At 46.5% G+C, this 21679-nt stretch overlaps 1 protein-coding gene across 1 annotated transcript in view; it reads right to left on the reverse strand.

Moving 5' to 3' along the window:
- Window positions 1-2324: 2324 nt before the first annotated feature.
- OLFM4 (olfactomedin 4) overlaps window positions 2325-21679 on the reverse strand; it is a 91164-nt gene continuing 71809 nt past the window's right edge. The window contains exon 6 of the mRNA XM_069205317.1: window positions 2325-4375. Within this exon, the coding sequence (XP_069061418.1) occupies window positions 3573-4375 (803 nt within the window). The 3' untranslated portion in view covers window positions 2325-3572. The remainder of the gene's footprint in view (window positions 4376-21679) is intronic.

Below are 21679 nucleotides of genomic sequence, written 5' to 3' on the forward strand. Positions count from 1 at the left end.
CAGCTGCCATTAAGAAGGGAAGGGAGGTGGGGGGTCCAGTCAGCTGGGAGGCAGGAGGGTGGGAAAATCATTTTGCGAGGGGTGTGGGGCCACAGGGGCAGCAGTGGTGTGGGGAGAACACAGGAGGGAGAAGAGGTAAGAGGGTGAAAATGAAGGAAGAGACAGAACAGGAAAAACAAAGTAAAACAGAAGTAAAGGCAGAAATAAAAGGCAGGAGTAAAGAGAGACAGAGGATACTTACCAGGGATGAGGGAAGCCACCAGGGATGAGATGCAGGTAGGAGCCTGCGGGTGGAGGTGGTCATCGAACTGAAAGTCAGGCATGCTTTCCATTCGACCAAAGCAGAGGCAGCAGCAGGAGGAGCTGCACTGGGCAGGGCAACAGATGCAGACCATGAGGTCAGAGGAGTCACCCTCTCACACCGCTGCAGCCACCATTAAGAAGGAGAGGGAGGTGGGGGGTCCTGTCAGCATAGAGATGGGAGGGTGGGAAAAGTGCTTGCTGGGGTGGGGAGGGCCGCAGGAGCAGCAGCGGTGCAGGGAGAACACAGGAGGGAGAGGAGGCAAGAGTAAGAAAATGAAGGAAGAGACGGAAAAGGAAAAATGAAGTAAAACAGAAGTAAAGGCAGAAGTAAAAGGCAACAGTAAAGAGAGACAGAGAGACAGAAGATACTTACTGGCAGATGGCCACTAGGCCACCAGGGTTGAGGAGCAGGCAGGAGCCTGCTGGTGGAGGAGGGCCTCAAACTGAGAGTCAGGGAGGCTCTCAGTTCAACTACAGCAGAGTCAGCAGGAGCAGGAGGGGCTGCAATGGGGATCGCAACAGAAGCTGACTAGGAGGTTAGAGGAGTCGACCTCCCACAGCACTGCGGCTGCCATTCAGAAGGGGAGGGAGGCGGGGGTGCAGTCAGCAAGGGAGATGGGAGAGCAGGAAAATCAATTCACAGAGGAGGGGGGCTTTGCTGGGCTGACCTGCTGCCTGTTGCCCTCTTACTTGGGAGTGTGAAGGACTGGACCTGCATCTCCCCATCCCAGAACCAAAGTGACTCCAGGAGCTTGCTGGCCTGCCTGCTGTTGTCTGAAGTTCCAGGGGCACAAAAGACTTCCAAAACTCCTTTTATAGCTCCTGGACCTGTCTTCAACCAGCTCCTGACCTCCAAGAGGTGCCCCTCCAGTCCTGGGACCTTAAAGTGGTTTTGTGGCTCCTGAACTGCAGCTTTTAGGCTCTTCCTGACTGGGTGCAGGCCCGCTCACACTAGAAGCACACTGCTCACATCATTTTGCACAGCAAGCATTGCTGCAAGGCTCCAGTCCACTCATCACAGACACCTGGCTGACTCTTTACACCCATGGATCACTGCCGTCAATGCTCTCCTTGTACCTGTCGAACTTCTTCCCCATGAATGGGACTCTTGGCTCAATATTGAGATGGTAAAACTGCAGAAGGACTATCTGGGACTCTATCCGACCTGCACTCCATTGCTGTTGTCCTAAACCTTTAGATTCACTTCGGTCTAGCATGGCCAGATATCATCTGTTGATGCTTTATGCTTCTAAGCATTACAATGCATTTGAATAATTACTCCAAACATGTAATCTATTATTCTAACTTGTGTGGAGTCTTTTTGTGGTGTTTTCACTGTGTTAGTGTTTTTAGTGTTACACAAGTATTCTACACCTTGCATCTTAAATTGAGCCTCCCTGCTCTGTGCCAAGCTACTAGAGGGTGAGCACAGGTTAATTTAGGGTGTGTGTGTATTGTGGTCCCTACTTGGACAGGATGCCTAGCCCTGCCAACTAGAGACCCCATTTCTAATAGCCAGTGACTTTGGAACTAGAGAACGAGGATGGAGTCCCTGCTTGGACTTAACATTCTGCCATTTTGAGCAAATTACTTAATCTTCCCATGTCATTAAAAAAACTGACCTTGTGTACTGGCATTTGTGCTCATATAAAGTGCTCTGATGCCTCTGTATCAAGTCTTTGTTCTATAAAACTGCAATATAAGACATTCATCATAGGTAGGATTCAAGAATAATGGGAGGACATTCACAAATTATTATGTTATTGTAGATAGATTGCCTAACAAGATTGGAAGGCTTGTGCATTTTGAAAATTACATAGGGCTGCTTCATTCTTGCAACTGCAGCAGTAGATAGAATGTACTGAAGCGCAGTTGCTCAACAGTTTGTTCAGAACGGCTGAGCCACCAGACAGAAACGACCATAACTGTGGTTCCAGTGATCTAGTAGTTAAACCTGCTTTTTTAACTTCAAAAGCCAGAGTCTTACATCTTTTAGCAAAATAATGAGTTTGACAAAACCATTTCTGTCATATATTTTTTAATATCAATTGCGAGTGTTAGTCATCACTGCATAACATTAAGCAGTGCAAAACTATGATGCCTAACTAGAAAGGCATGTCTAGGAAAATATCTATCAGTATTAAAAGACAGAAGGCTATGACATAAGATCATTTTAGCACCATAACAGATGCTTGAAATCTCGGATTACCGGGCCACTGGAAAATGTGGGTTAAAAAATGATTCCCCCTCCTATTTATAAGTGTTTTAGAAAGAAAAGGGAACATCTTCCATTATGAAGTTAAAATAACGTGCCACCCTCTGTCATAGAAAAAATACTGGCAACCAACATATCAGTGGGTAAGCCTATCTAGTAGTGGATAGGTTTACCCTACATATCTCCTTATGTATGTATCCTAAAACTGTACATAACTTCAAGATACATAGCTGTGGCGTAAGAATGGTATGTTTACACGTATCTGTACACACTTACCTCATCAATATTTTGTCTGTCTATATTTTTGCTACAACATTTAAAACTTGATACTCTGACATACAACAGGCAAAGAACTTCTTTCTTGAATGAAGCAGCCATTCCAGAGTTTCACTTCAGTGCCCCACATTGGGAGTGACCTGTACCAGAAGGTGCAAAGATCACACCTAGACAGAATGGAACATCATCAACATCTGCTTATCCCATTGTTTGGTTGATTTGCTGAAACCATTAACTTAGGTTTTGTGGGATTTTGTGGGGACTGCTGCCTCCTTAGTTGTAAGAAGAAATCTGTGCTATCTGAATTCATGACTTCACAATGATGGTGAAAACTAAAAGAAAAATACATCATGTGCAATAGAGTGATGAGAAATCGTACTCAGGATAATGGTGACATTATTTGGGAAATAATAGCAATAGGAATTGGATGAAGAGTGAATCCTGGAGGTATGGTAAGGTAGGTAGCACCAAACAGGAAGAAAAAATACACTGCTTTACTTTTTCAATGGCAGGATGTAAGTCCTTCTGTATCTAAGAATAGGTGCATCACTAAGCGAAGGAGTACAAAGTCTGATGCGTATTCTCATCAGATTACAATGTTGCATTTTAGTATCAAGTCCATGTATGCATTTTAGTATCAAGTCCATTTAAAAAAAAGCATTTGCAGATTTACACAGAGCTGTTCATGAGTTTCTATTCAACACTTACATGAATAGCAAAAACTACCCTTCACCACAAGAACATTTAGCAATTTATGTTTTTTAAATCCATGCAAAAGTTAACTCAAGGCAGGAAGAAAAGCTGAATCATATGTGACTTGATATCCGTCATTGAAGACATAGAGTTTATGATCCGAGGGGCAGTAGTTGATGCTTTGTATTGTTTCTAAGGTTTTTTCAATCAGGATGCTGAGTGTCCCCTCTTGCTCTGTTTTTGTGTCAAAAAAATAAAACAGTTCCTCTTTTCTTGTGTTGATAGGGCGGACAGCATAGAGGACTCCACACACAATGAACGCGTTGGTGACTGAGGGCTTATACTGTCTTGTTTGCCAGGTCTTTTCCACAGTAAGTGTAGTTTCATTCAGCTTGCTGATCACAATGTTCCCTGTGCTCACTTCTGTTGAGTAAATGACCCACAACCCACTCTCATCGACTGCAAAATCTATGTCTTGCCATGCAACTCCAGCATAGGAGAAGCGGTTGTTAAACACAGCGCCTGGAAGGTTTTTCCTTACAACCAGTTTGTTGTTGGTAATGTCGACTTTGCACATGTCACCTGATGCATGACAATTGTAGTACAGGAAGTCATCATACACTGCACTGCCACTGCCTTGTCCATACTCCAACCTGTACTCTTTATAATTTTTGTACAGCAGGAGATCATCATGTGAGGTAAAAATTCGGTAATATTCAAGATATCTACCATCTGGATTCAGTGGGGCTGTCCAGTAGAGCTCCTTCTGGGGATCCCGTGAAGAGTACCCCCTACCCCACCCACCAAATCTGTAGGCAAAACCTCTCCAGTTCAGCTGTATTACATACGGTTTGCTGATGTTATAAATGCCTCCATGGTTACAGCTTCCTGCAACACAAAAAGAACAAAGAAAACGTTGGAACCAATGAATAGTTCGAGCAGTTCTTATGTATGTATTTAAACATTTAACACCTCCCAGAATAATTCCACAGATTTATCCCAACACTAATCATAGAAAATTATCCAACATAACATAAAAAATAAATACAACATTTAAAAAAAGATGCCAAATATCAATTGAACCAGGCAAATAACAGCATTTTGATAGTATTGATTACTGTACATACATTAAGTTTAACAAACATCAGATCTAGAAGTTCTTTACTATATGCATCCTAAAGTGTACAGATAAAAAGTAAATTTGTGACATTCAGCATGTTACATTTACACAAATTCCATGACATCTATTAGGCCCTCTTCATTTCTTGACCACTTGTTTTCCCAAATTGACAAACCATCTATAGGGAAATTGATATTGAATCGATGCACCTCAGGTCTAATTTAACTCTGTAATAAAATTGCATATGAGCTTGTTGGTTAGTACAGCAAATATACAGCAAACACATATTTACTGAGCAAGTTGTAAGACCTACATCATAGCTTTGTGATTTTACTATAGCTGAAGATTATTTTCCATTTTTTAACATTAATAATGTATTAAATGAATGGGCCACTAAACATGTAAAAGCCCAACAAAGTTATGTATCCTGCTGCATTTCTCTAGCTGTAAAAATATGTAAAGTCCCTGCAGATGAATAATTGATATCTCATACACGTAACACAAGACCTACGCAAATCCACAAAGCAGCAGATGTAACAGCCTCAGATCAAGCAAAACACCTTCTACTAGGATGCTCTGAACTAATAATAGATTAGCCCATAATAGTCTTCGATTTGTAAATGCAGGGCCTGAATCACAACATACCAGAAGTCTAAACTCAGACCGAAAGTCTAACTTTACTTGAAGTAAAGTTAGACTTTTGGTCTAAGTTTACTGATCATCTGAACTTAGACCAAAAGTCTACCTTTACTATGAGTAAAGTTAGACTTTAGGTACAAACGTAGACCTTTGGTCTAAGTTTATATATGTGAATTGTGACCATGATGTTTCCCCACTGCCTATAATAATTACAGTAGTCCAATACCAACAAAAGGCCTAAGCTTTTGTTCCCCAATATGCCTTGAAAAGGAGACATTACTAGATATTAAAGCTCATAAGCAACAATATACTTTGACTATTTTAACATTTTGTCAGTTTAACTATCATCATCTCAGTTTTTAAAATTTTCATACCCCAGCTACCATAATTTAGTTGCACATTTATTTGTAAGCTATTGCTTGCAACATATATAGATACGTTATCTGGCTGTCTATGTGGACAAGTTTCAGTGAGGTCTAACAGAATTAAATCATCAACATATGCAATAATGGATAGACAGTACACACCTTAGGAAGAAGGGAGCCATTGAATAGAAATTAACAATTCTGGAAGATCAACTGAATATAGGAAGAGCAGCATGGGTTCAATTCATAACCTGTTTCAGCTCATTGTTCACCCTAATTTGAAGTAAATTTACTCTTGTAACTGTTTAAAAACATAACTTCAGTTGTTGAAGTAAAAGACAATAAGAATATTCAATAGATTTGAGGAATATCACTAGGTTTCAGTTGACACCAGTGTGTGCTGGAGTCAAACATGTTGACAGTTCAAGAGAAGCCAATAAAAGTGATATATAGCTTTGTTTCTGCTGTTCACATACTTATTCGTTATCATACATAGAATCCTAGCTTTATCAATAGTGCTGGAGCATAATTGAAAGTCACTTTGTTGAAAAATGATCACCTAATTAGTAATTTCTCTCACACATTTTCTCTCATCTCAAGTTAAACTGATGAAACTAATTTTTCTACTTGATTTACTACACAGAATTACCCATACAGGATCCAACGTAGACCTAATACTATTTTATAAAGTACTACCTTTCACAATGCACCAAATCACCATAAATTACTAAATGGTTCTGCGATATCACAACAAGAGTTTAGCCAGGAATACCAGTCTTCTTCTAGTTATGAATTACATCTTTTAAAAGAGTTTGCAGAGTCAGGGACAGAAAAGGATTATAAACATTTAGAGTCAAATGGATTGGATTATGATCACTCAGATCAGAATCCAATACAGTTAAACTGACCATCATAACCTATGCCATGTATGAAAATGATAAGAACCCTATTGCTGGGTTTTTTCCCCATTTTTATCATTAGCCTTCTGGGAACATCACCTATGAACTGTCCATTTAAAATGACAACATTGAGAGAAGATGCCCAAGTAGCCTTAATGTGTCCTCTAACTTCTCTCTGATTAGGATGTTATGGGAAATCAATGGCATACATTTCATCTATCCTGGGTGGCAAATGTTCATCCTAGTGCCTACCTGAACTATGTCAATATAGTTTCCCAATATGCAGCAATTAGATAATTAGGGTGTTACCAAAAATTTCTTGAGAACAAACAAAATCAGCAATCATTTGTAAAGAATCAGAATTAGTTAATTAATTGTAATTGAGCTATTTTCCAACTTACCAGAATCACTAAGTATCTTGTTGGAACAGATCTCAGGAGATATGTGACTGCAAGGCCCCCAAATCCATGCTTAGTACATTTTTGATGTAGCAGATTATGTCAATGTATTGATTATTCATGATATAAATGTGTCCCCCTTTCATGGTGACAGTTGGTTTTTCAGAGAGTGTATGCTGAGCATTCCCTCTTGCTCTATTTTTGTGTCAAAGAAATAAAACAGTTCTTCCTTTCTTGTGTTTATAGGGCGGACAGCATAGAGGACTCCACACACAATGAACACAGTGGTGACTGAGGGCTTGTACTGCCTGGTTTGCTAGGCCTTTTACACAGTAAGTGTAGTTTAATTCAGCTTTCTGATCACAATGTTCCCTGTGCTTACTTCTGTTGAGTAAATGACCCACAACCCACTCTCATCAACTGCTAAATATATATCTTGCCATGCAACTTCAGCATAGGTGAAGCAGTTTCAAACACAGCGCCTGGTAGGTTTTTTCCTTAGAACCAGTTTGTTGGTGGTGACGTCAAATTTGCACATGTCACCTGATGCGTGACAATTGTAGTACAGGAAGTCATCATACACTAAACTGCCACTGCCTTGTCCGTACGCCTGGTCATTTTGCAAATGATTAGAAGTGTCCCACACGCAATCAAAAATTCTCAGTTTGTGCCATTGTAGATCATTTCCACAAGGTATGCAGGAGAAGGAAAGACAATGTAGCACAAGTCTTAGAGGAGGAGGTGGAACCTGATTCTGAAGATTCAGATTTTAATGACACTAATATGTGTGTATTGGATATTAGAGGAGACAAGAGTTCAAATGGACAAATCTCAGATGATATAGTTTCTCCAAAGCAAGCAGATGGTCACACCTCAGATGACACAGCACCTCCTAAGCAAGAGAAACTGGGAAAAAAGGAAACCTCTATGTGAAATGGATTTTGCGGGTGTCTAACTGAAGACAGCAGCTGTTTCAGGATCCCCCTATACAATTGTAAATAGAAATCTATGGTTTGAGAAATGTGTACCTTCTGTAGGACAAGTCAGAGAACCACCTGATATCATGCCAAAACATGTTATGGAGGATAATATAAACATGGTGGAATTTAGGAAATTAATGTTTGGATTTAAGAACAGAAGAGCGGAAGGCAAATTGTACGTATCTAAAGAAGGGACATCTGTATTGGGATGGATGGATATTGGGAGCCTAGGAATGATATTAGATCCGAACACTGAGGAACCAGTTATTGTTATGCATTCAGAATGAGTTTGAGTCAAGAAACTTTTCTAAAACTTTTTTCTGGTGTAATTAGGAAACTTGTCAGATTCCAACAGAAAGTCAAATTAATGGGATGATGCTGAACCTTGTTTTCACAAAGCAAGGAATATTCCTATGGCGATAAGAGAAGAAGTTGCAAAAGAGTTAGAGAAACTACAAGCTGCAGGTTTCCCCTACCAAAGATCAATGAAATGTTATCCATGACCAAGGGTGTTAAGTGGTCAGCACTATAGATTTAATGACAGCCTATCATCAGGTTCAATTGCACCTGGATAACAGAAGGTTGACTGCTTTTGTCACACCCTTTGGATGTTTCAAATGTTTGAGGGTACCCTGTGGATTAGCATCAGCAGCAGCCATGCTTCAAAGGCTGATGTATGCAATATTTAAGGAGTTAACGATAGTCTTGTTCTTTCAAAATGATATTCTTATCATAGGCAAAACTAGGAAAGAACATGACCAAAGACTTAAAGAAGACTTACATATGTTTGAAGAGAAAGGTCTTACTGCAGAAATGAGCAAATGGAAAATAGGAAGGGAGGAAGTCATGTACCATGAGGTGAGTCCGGAAGGTATAAAACCTAAAAGAGAATTGGTAGACTTCATCAGGAATTCCCCATCACCCCAAATAAAGGATGAAGTGAGGCCACGTTGAATACTATTCAAAATGTGTAAGAATTTTTTTCCAGCAAGACATACCCTATCACGCAATTTTTAAAGGGTGAGACAAAGTTTAAGTGGTCAGAAGAATGCCAGGTAGCATTCCAAGATTTGAAAGAGGCCATTTGTAAAGCTCCATCCTCACAAGGATTTGATGCAAATCTCCAAAGTGTGGTTACGATAGATGAAAGGGATTGAGTGCTGTTTTGATGCAGATTGATCCTAATGGTAAGGAGGTGGTAATAGCGTTGGCATCCTGTGCAATGTCTCAGTCGGAGAAAAAGTACTCCATCATCGAATGGGAGGCACACACACATGTGTGTGGGGTCTTGAGCATTTTAGGCAACATGTGTGGGTGGGCATGTGTAAAGTTACATAGTGATCATAGGCCCCTCAGAAAAGTGTTAACCATGAAAGGTATGGTGAATGCATCCCCAAGGTTAGCCCTATTTTCAGTGAGGATATTAGGATATAATTACACAGTCCAATATGTGCCTGAGGTAAAAAGCAGGACAGCAGATTCCCTGATTGGGGTTCCCTTTACCTTTCAAGTAAGTATCAATGAGTGAACAGGAGGAATATTACATTGTGGATAAGACTGGGGGTATTTCGCAAGAGGAATGAGTGCATGTACAGAATAAAAACCCTCTTTTGAGAGTAGAGAAGTGGGTACTGGAAGGATGGTCTGAGAAAAGAGTTCTGAGTAAGGATGTGTGCAAAATTTGGGAACTAAGGCATGAAGTCTCTTTATTACAAGAGAAGAGGTTAAGGAATGGTAGGTTAATAACACCTAATGATCTTTGGAGCAATCTATTTAAATTGTGCCATGAAGGCCATTTAGGAATTGTAAAAACTAAAATGAGGATGCAACACTCATATTGGTGGCCTGGCATGGACAAGGATATAGAGGTTGTAGTGAGAGAATGTTTGTCATGCAATGAGGCTGATAAAACTAAGGCAACCATTAAACCCTCTTTTTATCCTGTAAGTGCACTGAAAATACCTTGAAGAAAATAGGCACATACATTATGGGTCCCATAAAAGCAGAAGTTACACAAAGGTATATTGTATTCATAACTGATCATTTTTCAAAATGGCCAGAAATACAAATTGTTTCCAGGACTGATTCAGAAAGGATAGTAAAATTCCTTGATAAGGTTCTACTAAGGGAAGGTTTGCCAAACACTATTCTCAGTGACAGTGGACCAGAATTTTTCTCAGATACATTCAAAGCATTTGTGAAAAGGTGTGGAATAACACATGCAACCACGTCTGTATATCACCCAGCAGGAAATGGAGCAGGTGAATGACTCAACAGAGTGATAAAAGGTACTATACAATTAGTTGCAAATGCTGGAGTGAATTGGGAGAAGGAGGTTAGGCATATGGTGTGGGCATATAGGATTACAGGTTGTAACATAACAGGATATAGCCCTTTTGAACTCATGATAGGAAGAATGGCAATTTCCAAAAATGACTTAAGGTGGATGACAGGATCAAGAAACATAGATCGTCACCTACTGCAGTAAGACGCAGATTGATCAAGGCATAGGAGGTGTATAAAGAATACTATGATGGTAAGAACCACTGCCAACAAGTTGTGATGGCAGTAGGGGATTTGGTAAGAGTGGAAAAAGCAGGTATAATTGCTAAAGGGGAGTACAAATGTTAAAAACTTTTGAGAGAGGAAAAAGTGTTTTGTAATTCGCTTCTTCTGAGTGATGGTAAAATCTGGCATATGAGTTGCATCTCTGTGTGCAAGGAGGGAAGATGTTTAATAAATTCACATCCAGGTTTCAATTAAAGCTGGTTAACACAGGAAAAAAATAATGTGGGAAAAGAAAATTCCATGGTACAGGGAAATGAAAATGCATCTTCTCTTAAGTAATGAAAATGTATCTTCTCACATGAGACAAGGACAGACAACCAACATAATGTTGGTGATAAGAGAGAGTCAAGGGGGTGGTTTGGAAGATTTGGCAGGAGGGTGAACCAACCACAGCGGTTGTATGGTTATATTTATGAACAGTGATGTGGTTATCAATCCTTACTCGATTCCACCTCAACCACATATTAATGTTATTTATGTTACATGCATCAACAACTTAGAAAATGATGGCCCTCATTACAACCCTGGCGGTCAAAGTCCACCAGGGCTGTTTCAGTGATTGTACTGCCAACAGGCTGGCGGTACAATCTGGCATCCTACGACTGTGGCGGTAGCACTGCGGTTGCACCACCGGGAACGGAGGTTTCCCTCCATGGTTGTCCTGGCGGTTTTAATCTGCCAGGGCAGCGCTGCTTGCAGCGCTACCCAGGGGATTACGAGTCCCCTTCCCACCAGGCAGGAAGGGGAGTCACGGGGCCCCTGGTGGCCACAGCAATGCCCATGCACTTGGCATGGGCAGTGCAGGGGCCCCCAGGTACAACCCCACCCTGCTTTTCACTGTCTGCACAGCAGACAGTGAAAAGCGAGACGGGTGCAGCTGCACCCATCGCACGGCCACAACACCGCCGGCTCCATTAGAAGCCGGCTCCAATGTTACGGCCGACATCCCCGCCGGCCCAGCAGGGATGTCATAATGCGGCCGGCGGGATTGCGCCTGCATAGGCGCCCGCTCAGCGGTAAAACCTTGGCGGGCAGCCTCCGCCGACCGCCAAGGTTGTAATGAGGGCCTAAAGATTTAGTTTTATTAGTTAGATTCATATATGTATCCATCAAGTATGCACTTAAAACAAGTTATATGTCGGAACAACGAGTGCTCGCACCACCCATGCCTGAACAACGAGATTGGAACAACGACCTCATTGTTACCACTCTGGCCTTTATCACAAATGCCTTAACATCGATTTTTCATTGTAAAGGCATTCCTGGTAAAGGCATTAGTGAGCCGCATGCATGGTTCCAGCATGCGTCCCCCCTGGCCCCTCACCCATAAAAATTACAGCGACCCCCCCACCCCCACAACTACCCCAACTCCCACCTCAAAAATTACCGCAACACCAACCCCCTCCCCTAAAACCTAAAGCACCCCAACCCCACCACACCCCTAAAACCTAAACCCTGACCTCCCTCCCCACCCCTAAACCTTAATCAGCCCGAGCCCCCACCCCCAAAAACTAAAAATACCGACTCCCCACCCTGCCCCTAAAACCTAAAGTGCCCCAACCCCCACCCCACTCCTAAAACCAAAACTCTGACCCCCCACCCCGTCCCTAAACCTTAATCACCCCGAGCCCCTCACCCCACCCCACATCTAATACTAAAAATACCCCGACCCCCCTACCCTTAAAACGGCCCCAGTCCTAGCCCAACTTACCTCCTCCTTGATCGCGTCATACTCCTCAGCCGACTCCCTTCTTCTGTGCCTTAACCACGCATGTACGTGGTTCAGCATATGCATGGTTAAGGCCCTGAACAAGGAAGTCGTGGAAAAAGAAAGCATTTTCCATTACTTCGTTGTTCAGGACTCATTGTTCGGGATGCTTCCCCTTAAAACAACCTATAGGAGTGGGTGATGTGTTGTATAGGTTTTTAAATACAGTATGTTAGTTAGCACATTAGTTATTAAGAATATTAGTAAATCTGTAGAAGATGTAGGCTCAAGACACTATTACATAACGTTATGCCTTCATGATGTCAAGTTAGAATCCTGAGATAATGATATTCGAAGACAGATTGGGAGACCGAATCAAGAGGCTGTGAAGTGCGGTATCAAGAGGCTGGCAAGGATGGTAGATTGTTACCCTACCAGATTATATACAATAAACTTGACTTGAAATACTGTTACATGTGAGGAGTCACTACACAATTTAACAGATTTTACCTGACTGCTGATGTCCAGGATCAGGGAATCAAATCAAGATATATTCCCTGTATTGTAGTTGCATGTCTAAGCCTCAAAGCTGACCTACTAATATGGGTGTCTATCTAAATTCCGTTTGGCAGCAGGTTTTCAATGCATAGCCCAAACTTTGAAAAATCAGCACAATACATGCATGACAACCAGCCTGAGGGTGTTCCACAATTCATTTTATATAGTTTTTACTGAACCTGGTAAGCCCATCCATTGAAACAAAATCTTGATGCTTCTATCAGAGAACACTATGGTAACGCATTCTTTATAAAAATCTCACAAATTAAACAAATAATTAATGGAAGTTGTGTATACCCAAAAATCGATTTTGATAATTTGTTGCCACTGCCAAAAGATTCTTTCCTAATCAAGCCATGAGTTTACATTGTATTTTTACAAGTGAGGGTAAGATTACACCCCATGCTGAAATGAGGGTCCACAGTGGTAACTGAATAACCAGCCTCTTTTAGAAACAGATTAAAACTATAGAAATTGGGTCTCCAATATGAAGCAACAGCACATTTTTGCACAAAATAGTTCTTTAAAATGAACACCTCTAGCTGAAATTTGATTTTGGAATTATTCATATATACCACGTTATTCACAGAATACTCTGTTATCTAAATAAAATGAAAATGGCAAGCCAAGGCGAGACAATGTTATCCGTAGTTAGAGGGCATATTGTCTAGCAGGTTGCGGTTAGATTGTCAGTTTTGGAAAGAGACCACAAATCATTTGCAAATGGTTAACCCTTGTCTGTAAGGGCAACGATGAGCTAAAAAACAATGGACCGATAACCAGCATGCAATGATTACCGGTAGCAGAGATCAATTTAAGTATTTCAGAAGAAAAAAAATTGTGCTGTATACAGGAGCGACTCCTCCTCGTTGGCGGAGGGGCATCACCCCCTGGCTGAGCCAGCAGATGAAAAATAAAACAATAGCTTGCTATCGGTTTTTCTTTCATAATTTTTCACCTGTTAGCTCAGACAGCAATGTGTACAGGGAGGGGTAAGGCTGGGCCACATGAGGTCAGAGGGGGGAGGAGGGCAGAGTGCCCTAAGTGCGCATGTGTGTTTGGCCAGCCGTCTGAGGCTGTACAAACAAACATGCACACTTAGGGGGTTATTCCAACTTTGGAGGAAGTGGTAATCCGTCCCAAAAGTGACAGTAAAGTGACGGATATACCACCAGCCGTATTACAAGTCCATTATATCCTATGGAACTCGTAATACTGCTGGTGGTAAATCCGTCACATTTGGGACGGATTACCACCTCCTCCAAAGTTGGAATAACCCCCTTAGTTTTCTCCAACCCGCCTGTATACACAGCCGGGCTGGAGAAACAGCACAGACCCTAGACCAGTCCTGACGCTGCTTATATACTATGGTTAGCATGTCAGCAGCAGCAGGATTGCTGGGGAGCCTGTGCTGATTTCCCAGTGAATACTGGGACACCACAAGAAGAGTGAGGTGGCAGGAGACGGAGGAGCAAGGTTTTTTTTTTTCTGTTTTTTTTTAAATTATGTTTCCCCCATCGTTGTCCCTGCTCTCCTCTCTTGACATATGCTGCTGGCTCCGCTGGCTTTACAACTACCCCAAAATAGAAGGTGCACGTCCAAAAGACAGAGGCGGTCATTACAATATTGGTGGTAAAAGCCACTTACCGCCGTGCAGAAGACCGCCAACACACTGCCGCGGCTGTGGAAATCCGCCACAGCTATTATGACCCACAGCTCGGAATCCTCCAAAAATCAGACACCCACACAAGTCCGCCACACCAAAGGTCAGTGATAAACTGCCGATTACAAAACCTCCACCGTCACGCCAACAGAAATATGCCCACACTTACACAACACACAAATCCACGTGGCGGTCTTTCAAACGTGGTATTCCATTAGCGGTACAGACCGCCGCGCTCAAAATACACACACATTTACAAAACACAGCCACATTAGAAAATTCTAAATACACACACCTGATACACATACACACACCACTCCCACACACCCAATACAATATAAAACACACACCCACATCACCCACAAACCCCTATGTCAACAATTGAGAAAGAAGCACAGAGAGAGACACCACCATCGACAATACTAGCATCCACAGGCAGGCAACACCATCACCCACATAACTTCCACGCACCACACCCTACACACCACTACATATCAGCACACTTATCACCCCACACATCACTTACACCACCCCAAGGCACGGCAAAGACACCCCAGGTCCTCGGAGGAGGAGCTCAGGGTCATGGTGGAGGAAATCGTCCGGGTAGAGCCACAGCTATTCAGATCACAGGTGCAGCACACCTCAATTGCAAGGAAGATGGAGCTATGGCGAAGAATAGTGGACAGGGTCAACGCAGTGGGACAGCACCCAAGAAATCAGGATGAGATCAGGAAGAGGTGGAACGACCTACGGGGGAAGGTGCGTTCCGTGGTATCAAGACACCACCTGGCGGTTCAGCGAACTGGCGGCGGACCCCCACCTCCTCCCCCACAACTAACAACATGGGAGGAGCAGGTCTTGGCGATTCTGCATCCTGAGGGCCTCCCAGGAGTAGGTGGATGAATGGACTCTGGTAAGTTAGATCTTAACTATTACATCCCCCACCCTACCTGCATGCCAGCACATACCCCCACCCTCACTCCCATCACTCTAACTCCTCACAAATGTCCCAACATCACAAACCACACATCCTAACACCAAGCCCTCCATGTAACAACAAAGCATGGACACCCATCACTAAAGCATGGCCACTGCACATACCCATACACCCCCCTAAACCATCATCACACGAGGTCCCACACAAGAATGCAAGTACTGGGGTACACGGTCACCCACCCATTGCACTCCATGGCACACACAGATGTAATAACCATCCTTTTATACCCCTGCAGGACCCCCAACCCAATGTCACCAGACAGGAGGGTCCACACATGTCCACACCACCAACAGAAGAGGCCCACAGTGATGACAGCAGCTCTGTCCAACTGAATCTCGATGACCAGCCCGGCCCATCGGGGACCTCTGGACAGTCGGTTCCCCTGACACAGTCACAGACCACTACAGAGCTTCCCCCCTCTGGAAACTCCAGCACAGCACCCACCCAGCGGGCCCATACCTCTGTCCCCAGGACACGTCAATCAGCAGTGTGTCCACCACTACAGGGAGCCCAGGCTAACCCACCACCCAAACAACAGGGACCTGGGGGCAGTGGTAGTGGGCACGTGGTCCAGGGGACAGAGGCCCAGGAACACAGGGGAACTGGGAGGGCTGCTGTGCGACAGGGGGTGGACAGGCCCAGGGAACTCACTCTCCATGAGGCCCTCTCCTCCATCATGGGAGCCTACCAGGAGGAACAGTATATGGGCTTCAGGGAGGAACTCAGAACCATCAACTCCACCCTGGGCACCATCGTAGGGGTGCTGAAGGAACTCGTTAACACCAGGAGGGACACTGTGGCACTACAAGGGGCCCCTGACACTAGCCTGGACGATGAACTGCCCACCACCTCCCCCGGGACTAGTGGACAGGATGCCCCACCACAGGACCACCACACCAGCACCCCACCCCCTACAGAGGGAGAACCACCTCGCAAACAGTCCCTGAGATCCAGGAACAAGACAGAGAACGATGCCAAGACCCTGCCAAAAAATGAGACCACCCTGATTGTCATCCTACTGTCCCACTTTGTCACCCTGTTCATCCTTAAACTGCCCCAGCTCCACTTCCTATGCCCATATGGGCAATGCACCTGTGAGACTAATAGACTGGACTCTGCCATGGACATTCCTCCAGCATCACCCCTCACCATTTTAAAGCACCCTCCAATATTGAGCACTTAAATAAACACCCTTAAAGCACAAAACAAACTGGAGTCTGTCTGTGATTTCGGAATACTGTATTAGCAATAATGGTGTCAAAAAGCTTTTTCATTGATAATGTCAACATACCTATGTCACACAGCTCTAGTCCATGAGGAATCAAAGCAGATGTCACACTGTGGAACCCAGATCTGTGAAATCGTAAGGGAAAGTGACAACTCAGTGACCGTACACTGGGTGAAAACGACAGAGAGTAGAGAGGTAGTAGTGTTTAAATACATGTAGTAGGCAGGTCTGTATTCTTACCTGTGTGTCACTGGAAATATTGCTGGATCACTGAGTCCCTGTTGTCCATGTCTTCTTCCTCTGCTTCCTCGTCTTCACTGTCCACAGGCTCCACAGCTGCAACAACACCGCCATCTGGACCATCCTCCTGCAGAAAAGGCACCTGTCGTTGCAAAGCCAAGTTGTGAAGCATACAGCAGGCCACAATGATCTGGCACACCTTCTATGGTGAGTAGAATAGGGATCCACCTGTCATATGGAGGCACCTGAACCTGGCCTTCAGGAGGCCGAAGGTCTGCTCGATCACCCTCCTAGTTCGCCCATGGGCCTCAATGTAGCGTTCCTCTGCCCTTGTCCTGGGATTCCTCACTGGGGTCAGTAGCCATGACAGGTTGGGGTAACCAGAGTCACCTGCAAATGGCTGTTAGACACACACTGACCTGTAGGGATATCCCCAGACCCACACAACCATTCCCACTGACTAGCTTCCAGGTGCTCACCTAATAGCCACACACAGTGCCCCTGGAGTTGACCCATCACATAAGGGATGCTGCTATTCCGCAGGATGTAGGCGTCATGCACTGAGCCAGGGAACATGGCATTCACATGGGAGATGTACTGGTCTGCCAAACATACCATCTGTACATTCATCGAATGATAACTATTCCGGTTTCTGTACACCTGTTCACTCCTGTGGGGGGGGGGACCAAAGCCACATGTGTCAATGGCACCTATGATGTTGGGGATATGTCCCAGGGCATAGAAATCACCTTTCACTGTAGGCAAATCCTCCTCCTGAGGGAAAACGATGTAGCTCCGCATGTGTTTCAGCAGGGCAGACAACACTCTGGACAACACGTTGGAAAACATAGGCTGGGACATCCCTGATGCTACGGCCACTGTTGTTTGAAATGACCCACTTGCCAGGAAATGGAGTACTGACAGCACCTGCACTTGAGGGGGGATTCCTGTGGGATGGCGGATAGCTGACATCAGGTCTGGCTCCAACTGGGCACACAGTTCCTGGACTGTGGCACGGTCAAGCCTGTATGTGATAATCACATGTCCTTCCTCCATTGTCGACAGGTCCACCAACAGTCAGTACACCGGAGGATGCCGCCATCTTCTCACATGTCTCAGCGGACGGTGCCTATGAAGGACAACAGCGAGCACATTGTCAAACAACTCAGAGGTACGTACCCACAGCTTACACAGAACACCATTCATAATCTAAAAAGTGGCCTGTATGTGTGTTGAGTCTAGGCCTAGGTATGTGTGACGCAGTTGAAATTGTAGGCATGTGGGCCCCTGAAATGGCGATGTGATGTGGGATGTGAGGTAACTGCGCTGGCGTTGTACACCGTCGCAGCAGGCGGTCGAAGACCACGGCGCAATGCTGCGTTGGTTAACATTGGACCCTGTGGGTCCAAGGAGCCAATGACGATGTACGCCGGCGGTGATTGTACGCACCGCCGTGGACGTGACCGCCATTTTCTAACTGTTCAATCACTCAATACCTGATCTTCGACAGGAGAGGACCTACACTGCAAGTGCTGCTGTGACCTCGGTCTGGAAGAGACAATGGCTCGAGTGTCTGGGGAAAGGGCACCTGCCTTCACATCGGAGGAGTTGGAGAAACTCGTGGACGTGGTCCTCCACCAGTACATGATACTCTACGGTCCTCCAGACAAACAGGTAAGTACAGTGGGAGCATGCTGTATGGGCTATGCCTGTGTGGAGAGGGGTGGATGTAAGAAGAAAGGGGGGAGAGTGCGGCATGCATGAAACGACGGTGAGTGCATGTGCCACATGGCAAGGGTAGGGATGGGGGCCAATCACTTTGACGGTGCAGTTGGTAATAACTTTCTCTTCCCCCTGTACAAATCATGAAGGTCAGCACCCACCAGAAAAAACATATTTGGGTGCCATCGCCAAGGACGTCCGGACCCAGGGGGTCTACCACAGACGGAGCACCCACTGCCGGAAATGATGGGAGGACATTCGCCACTGGAGCAAGAAGATGGCAGAGGCTCAGCTGGGGATGGCCTCCCAACGTGGGAAGGGTGCCCGTCACACCATGATCCCCCTGATGTTCAGGATCCTGGCGGTGGCGTACCCGGAGTTGGATGGGCGCTTGAGGGCATCACAGCAGCCACAAGGGGGTGAGTACACTCTCATTCTGCTGATTTTGCACGCAGTGGAGGGGTCTAGGTGGGGAGGTGGGCTGTGGGTTTCCCTAGGCCAGGGCGAGTTACGTAGGCAAGGTCTCTCCGTAAGGCAGGCCATGTGGCGCCCCACCTCTGTAGAGTGCCAAGTACACCTGGTCATGCCCCTGTGTCATCCATGTGTGCAGATGTCGTCCATAGCTTAGTAGGCTATTTCCCAGGAATTGAACAGTGGAGCCTAAGAGAGCGGCGTAGTGCAGGGGGCTTGTGTGTCTGTCGTGTCCGCCAACGGTAGCGGTAATGCATGCACTCAACATGTCTTTCTTCTGTCGCCCCCCCCCCCTTTTTGTGGTCTCCCTGTTCTTGTGTGCATTAGCATCATCAGGCAGAGGAGCAGTGGCACCGGAGCACGAGGGGGCTGCATCCCACATAGCCATGGAGGGCCACACTACAGACTCGGACTTCACCAGTGGGATGGAGGGCGAGGGGCGAAGGGAGCTCCACGGCGGGGACAGGAGCTGACACCAGTGACACGGACTTGTCCTCTGATGGGAGCTCCCTTGTGGTGGCGGCAACATCTGTGCCCCCCCATCTACAGGTACAGCCACCACCCCCCCTTCCAGCAGCCCCTCAGCCTTTGCCCCGTGCCCGCTCACCCAGGAGGGTGGGCATAACCTTCGCCCCAGGCACCTCAGGCCCTGCCCCAGTCACCCCTGCTGCCCTCAGTGAGGAGGCCATTGACTTCCTCAGGTCCCTCACTGTTGGGCAGTCTACCATTTTGAATGCCATCCAGGGTATAGAAAGGCAGTTGCAACAAACAAATGCATTCCTGGAGGGCATTCATTCTGGTCAGGCGGCCCTTCAGCGAGCATTTCAGACTCTGGCCTCAGCACTGATGGCAGCCATTGTCCCTGTGTGTAGCTTCCCCCCTCCAACTTCCTCCACCCAGACCCAATCCCCTGTACCTCAGCCTATCCCAAGCACACCTACAGACCAGCAGACACACACCTCAACACACAAGGGTAGCTCTGGCAAACATAAGCACCACACATTCCACAGGCACTCACGCAAGCATCACACACATGCAGACACACCAACATCCACTGCCTCCACTGTGTCCCCCTCCTCCTCGTCTCCCTCCTCCCTCCCTGTCTTGTCTACACTCACACCTGCATGCACTACTTCTACAGCCACTACTACCATCACCAGCACACCCACCACCACACCCCGCTCACGTGCAGTCACCACCCCCACTACCATTCACACGTCCCCTGTGTCCTCTCCCAGTGTGTCTGTGACGCCCCCTCCCAAGATACACACATGCAGGCACACACCCACCCAACAGCCATCCACCTCACGACAGCCTCCAGGGCATTCACCTTCACCCAAAGTCAGCAAACGTACACCTCCTACAACCAAATCCTCTTCCACCACTCCCAAACCCCCTCCAGCTACCCATCCCAGTGTGTCCCAAAAACTTTTCCTGTCCAACCTTGACCTCTTTCCCACACCTCCCCCACCCCGTCCGTCTCCTAGTGCCCGAACTAGCACCTCAGCCACAACATCTCCAGGACCAGTGGTGCCTGTAGTCACCGGAATCTGGAGTGCACCGGCCACCAGGGCAGCCAGTGTGGCACGGAGCCACCGCACAGACAGTCCCCCACCTGTGAAGCATCAGAAGTTGGCCAGTGCCCAGCGGGAGAGGGGGAAGACTCCAGCCACCAAAGCCGCTCCCAGGGGTACAGGTGGGAGTGTGGAGTCTGCTGCGACACCTTCCAAGGTGGGGAAGGGGCACAAGAAAGTCAGCAAGTCTGGGAGGAGCAGCACAGCGGAGAAGACCGCCATCATCCCAGCTGCCCAGAAGGCCACTGCCAGCACACGCCCAGCTGCCCAGGAGGCCACCGCCAGCACAAGCTCAGCTGCCCAGGAGGCCACCGCCAGGAGGCAACCGCCAGCACAAGCCCAGCTGCCCAGGAGGCCACTGCCAGCACAAGCCCAGTTGCCCAGGAGGCCACCGCCAGCACAAGCCCAGCTGCCCAGGAGGCCACCGCCAGCACATGCCCAGCTACTGAGGAGGCCACCGCCAGCACCTGCCCCGCTGGGCCATGAAGGACCGCCAGCAAAAGCCCCGCTGGGCCATGGAGGACCGCCAGCAAAAGCCCCGCTGGTCCATGAAGGACCACGAGAAAAAGCCCCGCTGGGCCATGAAGGACCGCCAGCAAAACCCCCGCTGGGCCATGAAGGACTGCCAGCAAAAGCCCCGCTGGGCCATGAAGGACCGCAAGCAAAAGCCCCGCTGGGCCATGAATGACCGCCAGCAGCTGAGTCACTGCAAAGGAGGCTGCCGCTCCAAACACCGCTGAACAGGGCACCGCCGTCTCAAGCACTCCTGAACAAGGCACCACCGTCTCAAGCACCGCTGAACAGGGCACCGCCGTCTCAAGCACCGCTGAACAGGGCACCGCCGTTTCAAGCACCGCTGAACAGGGCACCGCCGTCTCAAGCACCGCTGAACAGGGCACCACCGTTTCAAACACCGCTGGCCCAGGAGCACCAAGGGCACTGACGCTACTGACTCTGTCACCGGCAGGATGAAGCACTCTGGGCACCATGCCCCCTCCAGAACCAGAGGAGAGATCCATCCACTACCTCTGTCCTTAGCAGGATGAAGCACTCTGGGCACCA

This window comes from Pleurodeles waltl, chromosome 8 (genome assembly GCF_031143425.1).
Source record: "Pleurodeles waltl isolate 20211129_DDA chromosome 8, aPleWal1.hap1.20221129, whole genome shotgun sequence".
Classification (NCBI taxonomy): Eukaryota; Metazoa; Chordata; class Amphibia; order Caudata; family Salamandridae; genus Pleurodeles; species Pleurodeles waltl.